The sequence below is a fragment of the Atta cephalotes genome (genome assembly GCF_000143395.1).
Source record: "Atta cephalotes unplaced genomic scaffold scaffold00005, whole genome shotgun sequence".
NCBI classification, from domain to species: Eukaryota; Metazoa; Arthropoda; class Insecta; order Hymenoptera; family Formicidae; genus Atta; species Atta cephalotes.
Window position 1 is genome coordinate 933269 of NW_012130069.1, and position 8886 is coordinate 942154.

Consider the following 8886-nt stretch of genomic DNA (forward strand, 5'->3'; position numbering starts at 1 on the left):
GAGAGAGAGAGAGAGAGATGATCGCGTGGGAAGGCGATCGGAATCGCGGTGGATCCTTATAGGTCGAGGAAACGAGGACGTAGTGCTTGCTTCGTGCGGCTTGCTTTGCCAATGTGAAGTTCTGTGAAAGGGTGAGCGCTAATTGCGAAAACCAGGTAGCCGGCGCTCGCCAGTGGGTATATACGTCGTATTCGTTAACGTGAGGTCTTAGAGACGGCCTTAATTGTTCGCTCGGTTGGATGCTCAAATCAACCCACGTCTCTGCTCTAGAAAGACGGTAGAAAATCTCATTGACGCTCAAATGGAAAACCTAATCAAGATAGCGAATAAATCTCTACTGCATAGACTCAACGGCAATCAAAGAGTCGGCATGATGACGTGACGTTTGTGCATTCCTTCGAAGATACGCGTGGAAAATTGAATTCTTACACGTCCGTGCGTAAAGTTAATCGAGATGACGAATGAAATCGTAGGAGCTGCGAATTCAATATGAATCCGTGGGAATTAAGGAAGTCTAGATATGCCGGTGACCTCGTTGAATTCTGTTCGAGATGAAAAGCGTGGAAAGTCTTATAGATGCTTGAATGTGAAATTAATCGAACTAGAGACGCGAGATGGTCGCACAGGACCATTCTATTAAATGAAATCTTAATTGAAAAACGTGAATTCGTAAATTTAAAATGCATTCAGGTACGATAATTAAAAAACGTGATTCGTCTTTGACATATGTAAGAAATTTAATCATGCGATTGAATTAATGAGACAAATTATAAATCATAATGAAATTGCAAATTTTTATATAAATTGACAAAAATGAGAATACAATAATCAACATGATGTTAAACAATTTAACTAAAAATATGTATTAAATTTGAATCATATTTAGTTTATTATTTATTAAGTAGATACGTTAATACAAACGTTGTTTATTTTGAAACTAAGCAATTTAATCACAGAAATGGATTGTTCTATATTTTAACACATATAAATTTAACACATAAAAATAACAAAATGTTATTTGATTCAAGGAATTGAGTTACTATTGCTCTTTGAATATTTAATAGTGTAGAGACAATCATATTTACGTGGACAGTTTGATAAATCAATAACTTTTTAAAAAGAGAATTGAAAAATAAGTCGAATTTAAAAAAAAAGTTAAAAAATTATTGACTTATTAAACAGAGGAATATTTTACTCTTAAATAGAACAATTTTTAATTTAAAATGAAATGATCTTGAGCATCGATTTTATACCAAATACTATTTATTTTAAACGTAAGAATACATAAACTTATTTTTATTAAAATAAAAAATATAAACTTAAATTTATATATTATTTCAAGACATATTAAGTCGAGTCTTATTTAATTTGAGGAAGGAGAATCGAAATTATTAATCTGTTCTTAATATTGTTTTTACTTTTATTATTTATACTGTATAAAATTTTACACTATTGATAAAATTAAGTACACACCAAAAATATTTTTTTATCTTGTTATCATAAATTCTTTCTGAGAAAGTAGCTGAATTAATCGCGATTCATTCCCATGGAGAATTTTAATATCTTTCGAGATCGAAAAATTAATCGTTATAAATTGAAAAGTGAGAAGTACGAACTCGATGTAAATTCAGGCAATTGGAAAATCGCCCTCGTCATGACGACACGAGGGAATTTTTTTAATTAATACTCAAGTGGTCGATATAGATTTACAATTAGGAAACCGTCATGATGACGTTCTTTCATTTTGATGAAAACATGCGTGTACTTTCGTAGCCGGAAGCTACGTATGAATCGCAGGACGGATCTTAAGACCAGGTGTGACTACGTGAAGAGGATCACCGCGATTCAATTACACACTTCGCTACCGCCGTCATCATGGTAGTGTCACATCGCGAGTCCAGCATCTCGTCGAACATACGGGCGATAATCGAGCAGCTGAACCTGAACCCAGTGGAGAGGCGACGGCTGATCGACAAGACTAGGCAGGGCAGCAACGCGCGATGTAGGAGCTTCCCGGATGGGATAGTGGTGGAGTCTCAAGCACCGAAGATCAGCATCGGCGTCTACGGAGGCAAGGATCGAAACACTGAATATGAGATACCGACCCCGATCAGCAAGACCGCGATTGCGGTGCGTAAGATCGAGATCGAGCGGTCGAGGTCGAAGGCGGAGACACGGCAGAGACTTCCTCCTCAGAAGAAGGAAGCGCACATCGTGTGTCAGGTGAAGAAAGAAGTGCCCGCCGTGCCGGTGAAGAAAGAAGCACCTGCTACGTCGGTGAAGAGAGAATCGCGGATGGAACACACAAACGAGGTAAAACAGATATCGATCGCGATCGTGCGATAGGATTTGCTTATTGGGCACTCGTTGCCTCGGTCGAGAAGATAATTGCCAATGTAATTTATTCTAAATGTAATATGTCCAGCGAAGAGAGAAGCAATAATTTATGCGCTTATTTATATGCAATAGGCTTACTATCGATACTTAAATGGATTGATAAATGTGATTGAATATACATATCTTACATATCGATATTTATATCTATATATCTATAATATCTATTTATATATCCATTTTGAAACAAATTGATCAGAAGCACTTTGTACTTAAAGTGTCATCTTAAAAACATATTTTTATTAATATTATATCGCACACAATCTTAATCGAAATTTTAATTAAGTCGATGTTGTAATGTAGAACAGACACGTTCTGGATTTTGATGGCGAAATGCTTCGGTACTTTATTAAACGCAACAAAATCCCATTAATCGAATCCTCGCATGAACGAAACGAGAACAAATTAATTGATCGCATGAAAACGCGGTAATGAAGTATTTAATTTGAGTTTTGTGAAAACTCAAGGAACTCAAGAGCAAGTTTGAGTGCCAACCGATAGTGTCAATCGGATGCTTCACCAAGGATACGATCTTTAACAAGGATACATCCCTTAACAAAGATATGTTTCTGAACAAAGATGCATCCCTTAATAAGGATACATCTCTTAACAAGGATGAAAGTCGAGTGACGATGCCAGTACCAATAAAGATCCAACCAAAAAGTCAACGGGCGATCAAGGGAGAACATGTAGCTCGAATCGACGTCGGCACGATCGAGGTAATTGATCGTATGATAAATAGGCGGGATCTCTCCCGCGATAAACGCGATTGTGTTTTAACGTAACTATTAAACGCGAATTAATAAATGAATAATCATGTAATCAGTCTATGTACGACTCTGTAAGGACAAGGTCACGGACGTGTCAATGATGTCAATCAGACCATTGTTCAAGATCGAGGATCGTCTCAGATTGAGGCAATTAGATACGACGGTGACTGTCAGGATCCACCAAACTACGAGGGAACTGACGAAGGAACTGTCTCGCGTCGAAGACGCGATCGAGGTAATCGATCGATCGATAGTGACTAAAAGTTATTCCAAAGTTAGATTCGTCAAGGAAAATCTAATTGAATGTCTTATATAATATTTATTTGATTACGACATTTATATTATCGTGATCTAAAATTCTTCTAAAATTATGTATATAAAATATATATATCTCCTATCATAGTTGCTCTTAATATTAATTATTAAATTAATAAAAATCTTGGCAACATTTTGAAGAACTTTAGACTACGACTTTCCTTAAAAATTGTAACATTTAGGTAAGCTATGTATGTATTAAGTTACCTTATAACTTAATATAACATGGCTTATGTAAGCATTACAATTTTTGTTCAATCATGTTATGCAATTTAAAATAGAAAACTTTTTTAACATTAATTTAAAATATGAGACATTTACATGCGTGCAGTCAAGATTTAACTACCCACGTAATTACCTACAAACAAAAAGGTCATCATTGGGTATTAAGCTAATATTGAAGGCATCTATCTTATATTATACATATTATTAATCTTTTAGTACACATAATCACGTCCTGCGTATTTCTTTCCTTTGAAATACTAGGAGCACCAAGTAATTAATTATAACATTTATATACAATTTTTTTAATACATTACCTTACAAATACTTTCTAAAGATATTAAAGTATACATAAGAATCATTTAATAATTTTTATATACTTTTAACAATGAAAAATTAATTCGGGACTCAAGTGTAATAAAATGTTGTGAAAATCGTTGTGTATTTATTATGGATTAATATAATATATTATTTTAAATAATATTTTAACTATTACATAAATTAGTTAATATACTAATTTATATTAAAATTATTTAAATTGAATTAAGTGCTCTCTGATAAAGGATTGTGCCGCAAACATTCTGAAATATTTACACATCGAACTTCGTGTTTGGCGGTACAAATGATTTTAACTGATTGAAGATTGATCACGTTCATTCGCTGCTCATTCGTGCATTATTATCGTCTCTCATACCTACACCCACGTGACGATTCAAAGATCACGTGAACCGCGCAATCGTCGGCGTAATTACACATCGGTTAAAGAGACGAACTCCAAGACGATCCAAGCTCATTCGCATCATCCTTTCTCCTCTCTCTCATTATCCTCTTCTTTCTCGCGTTGTGCGCGATAGATCTCCTTCTCTCCTTCGGAAAATGACTTAGTACCGAAAGCAGGCGGCAACGCACCTGCGACCGGTTTCCCAAGTCGATCGCGGTTAAGTGGCTGCGCCACACACTCGACGACTCGACTCACACGGTGGTCAATACCGTTAGAGACCGACCAGGCGACGTGCTCGCTTTGCCTGGTTTGCCTGTTGAGAATTATCGGCGCCGTTACCGGCGCCGAGAATCACGTTATGTCGCACGGGATCTCTTTTCACATTCGCGCAAATTAATTAGCAAGTCGAAAACAATCGGGCTTGCATTTGAGACTTTTTAAGCTCACAAGCGGAGACTTATTTTTGAAATTTGCCAGGTAACACGCACTTCTTTGAGTGCTTCTTGTGTTATTTTATTGACGAACAAAGAAATATTTGTTATAATTTGTTAAATGTGTTTTTTTAGAGCGGAGATTTCAAAAATATTTATTATTGATTTTAATTAATTGATATCAGCTTAGACCATTAATACCAAATTTAAAAGAAATTACATATGCAAATTATTGATATAAATTAATACAGAAATGTATTTAAAAAAGGAATTGAAATATGTGTCTTTCGACATTCTTAAAAAAAAATAGATCTGTAAGGTGTTTTTTTTAATTAATATCATTTGTAATATCAATCCTATTAACTTCTTAATTTCGATGATCGATAAGAAAATACTCATCGCAATTTGTAACGCAATTTGTATTTTCTTGGAAATTTGACAATTTGTATTTTCTAGAAATATTGTTCACTATTTTATTAATTTTAATTAACTAATACTATTTTTAATATTAGTTTAGAGATAAGTTAAGTAGGGATAGCATTTTATGAAAATTTTAATTTTTTACGAACTTTATTTTTTTCTTGTCTTTTTCTTATGCGACCTCTCGACAATCAAAACATGAAGTCGCGAAATGAAATTCGTTGGCAGTGTGTTATATAAGTTCAAAACTGATTAATTAAATAATGAAAGAAATCTTTGCTTTTTTTTAAATATAGATTACGAGATCGATGAAAGACACGGTTGATCGGATTGTTCCAATAGCCAAGGAAGATTTACGTAAGTCTCATAGAATATTACTTACGGTTTCGTTGCTTCGCAACACGTTAAGATAATTGCTCAGATAATTGTTCAGATAATTGCGATTTACACTATTTAGTTAGAATCCAAGCTTGTACATGAAAATGTAAGGCAACGATTAGATTAAAAAGACATAGAAAAATATGAAAGTTAACTAAAAAGTATTTCACACCAATGATGCCATTGAACTCAAATTCATAACCAGTTATTTTAAATAATACAAAATGATTTATAATAATTTATTTTTATTAAATATGCTTTGTTTTGCACGTCTTAAAAATATGTTTGGAATCAACAATTACTATCACATTAACAATGTAGATTACATCTACATATTATACTTTATAAATTCTACAATATATTTATGTTAAATTGCCATACTTTGCGAGATAATAATTTTAATAAATACGATTTTTTCCCACTTATAACAGCGCAATTAGAAAGCGCGAGCTTGAGCCACACTGCAGCGCATCACCGGATCTCCGTGCGTCCAAAGAACCGGCGTCCACCGCGTCGCACGATGACAACGACATCGCCCAACAATGCCGCACCCAATTCGCCATCGATACCACCGACCATCGCTGAGGACACCTTGGATAGTTTAGAGCAACAAGAGCAACAGCAGCAACTGCTCCAATCGACTAGCAATGCGCCGTCACCGACGGAACCACCTAGAGCTATTGGCGTAACTAGGAAATCATCGAGCCGGCTGTCCCGCAATTCTGACATCTTCGAAGAGTTGGAGTCAAAGCTGCCGCGAAAACCAAGCGCAACATCATTATCACCAGATAGTCTGGACGCTACAACAGCGTCGCGAAGCAGCGCCGAGATAAACAGCACTGCTACCGAGGAACAACAGGCAGAAGTCAGATGGATACCAGTCGCCAGGAGGCCATCCAATAGGATATCCAAGGGCTCCGACGTATTTGAAGAACTGGAAGCGAAACTACCGCGTAGAAGATCTTCGTCAAATCGATTGTCCAAGTCACCCGACAGTCTGGATTCATCTCCCGGCTGTTGGTTCTCCAAATCCACCGAAGACGGCTTCGACAAACTGATGGAGTATGAACAGACCGCAAAACCAGTGGCTTCGGTCAGAAGACAACTGCTGAATCCAATCTCGAAATCCACTGATCGTGTTTCTAAATCATCAGACAGTTTAGAAGCGATCGAACCGTTGGCCAGCGATGATTCGATGGAACGACGACGAAGTAGTTTCGACTTTCGAGCGCGTAGAAATTCGAAGGCGATGTCTAAGTCGTCGGAAAGCTTTGATCTGCTTGAACAGAGCGATTGCACCGGCGAGGAAATCAGCCAAGAACTGCAGAAGCGAAGCAGCGTGTCCGACATCAATTTATCACGCGGAAGAAGATTATCGAAGAGCATATCCAAATCGTCTGAGAACTTTGAGAGAATCGATATGAATGATATGAAGGACGATGTTGAGGCAGAATTAATATTGGATGATGACGCGCCAAAGATGGGCTGCAGACGATCAAGCAAAAGAATGTCATCGGAGAGTTCGGATAATTTGGACGTGGAGGATAGGCTAGAGAACAGGAGAGTTAGAAGAACGCCTAAAAGAATACCGAGTACCAGTATAGTGGATATGGTAGTTTCTGGAGATGACCCCGAGGGAGAGAAGCGACCGACTCCTACCAGAAAACCATCGAGACTCCAGAAATCCTCTGAAAGCTCAGAACTGGGTAGCACCGATACTCTGGATTCGGAGAGGAGGAACAAATCATCGGAGAGCACCGAGACGTTGGATAGTCTGGAGAAAGACTTGGAACAGGATAGGAAAGAAGAGGAGATTACGGATAGCGTGATAGATAGGCGTGAAAAAAATGTAAGATTTTATGAAAGACAGAAAAATGATATACATTAATCCTCAATTAAAGTTATAAAAACTACATCTAAGTTCTAAAGCATCCTGTTTGAAGTACAGACTTCAAATGAAATTTGAAGAGACTTCCATTTTACGGTGATTGATAGAAGAAGATTTATAGTCTTTTTACCTAATTTAGAATCTCATAGTACTAATCGTAAAGATCACATGTACAATTACTTAATAATTTTCGCTTCGTTCAAATGACGTTATAGGGTTAAAGTATTTTTCTAGTTTTTCTTCTTCTAAGATCTAAGAAATTACAATTAAATGAATAAATTAAATGAATAAATTTTCTTAGTGTTAACTTATTTTTTTATCAGGCTTCAAGATATAACAAAATTTACAATAAATGTTAAATTATATGTAAGTTAAACAGTTTTTCTAACCATATTCTCCAAATATTTTCTTAATTCTTTTCTCGATGATAGAGAATTAATTTTTAATAATTTTTCAGGATTCGTGGTCTAGCAGAAACGTACCAGCAACCGATTCTGATCAAACATCAATGGGAGACGATACCGAAGACTCCAAATCGCTCATTTCTGCCGACAATAAATACTATTGGCGTCAATCTTCTGAACCAGTATCTAAGGAGAACTTAGGTATCCAACAGTTGTTGGCCATCACAATAATGACCAGAGTGACAGATAACGGAAATAATCAACGAGGCTCCATCATTTATCCAAAGAAGAAACAAATGAGTACATCGCAGCCATCGTCGCCGGTGGCCAAGCAGGAAGACACAAAGATGCTTTTCGACAATCTGCTAGTGAGCAATAAGAACGATGAGGATCTGCAAAACATGCTTAACGGAAACATATCGGAGGTGTCCACCGATACCAAGAGCTTCAAGGAGAAGCTGATCATGTTCGAGAAACTCGGAAAATGAACGCGATAGAACGATATGGAACCATTGTTTCACAATTCTTTTTTCGATTAGCAGATCGCTTTGTTATAGCGACCGATGCTTAATGCAGGAAGAGAAAACAGGAAATACGAGAAAAGATAAACGATCTCGTTTAGCGCTTGGTAAATATGCATGTTGTAGATTAGTATTCTAGCTATTTGGATTATGAATGGAGTAAAAAAACGAAGGAAATCAAGAATTAAATTTGCAAATAATTATTTTTTCTAGACAATTTTTTTGATCGTTCATAGAACTGTGGATACAAAATAAAAAAATCAACGAGTAATCATATATGTATATATATATATGTGTGTGTGTGTGTATGTGTGTGTGTGTGTATGTATATATATATATATATATAGATATATATATATATATATATATATATATATATATAAGTAATAAATAATACTAAGCGTNNNTATTATTATTAATTA

At 35.9% G+C, this 8886-nt stretch overlaps 1 protein-coding gene across 1 annotated transcript in view; it reads left to right on the forward strand.

The window, feature by feature from the left end:
• The window catches only part of LOC105626247, a 51674-nt gene extending 43243 nt beyond the window's left edge, over positions 1 to 8431 (forward strand). The window contains exons 8-10 of the mRNA XM_012207551.1: positions 5570 to 5630; positions 6083 to 7500; positions 7997 to 8431. Coding sequence (XP_012062941.1) covers positions 5570 to 5630; positions 6083 to 7500; positions 7997 to 8431 — 1914 coding nt within the window. The remainder of the gene's footprint in view (positions 1 to 5569; positions 5631 to 6082; positions 7501 to 7996) is intronic.
• Positions 8432 to 8886: the final 455 nt, after the last annotated feature.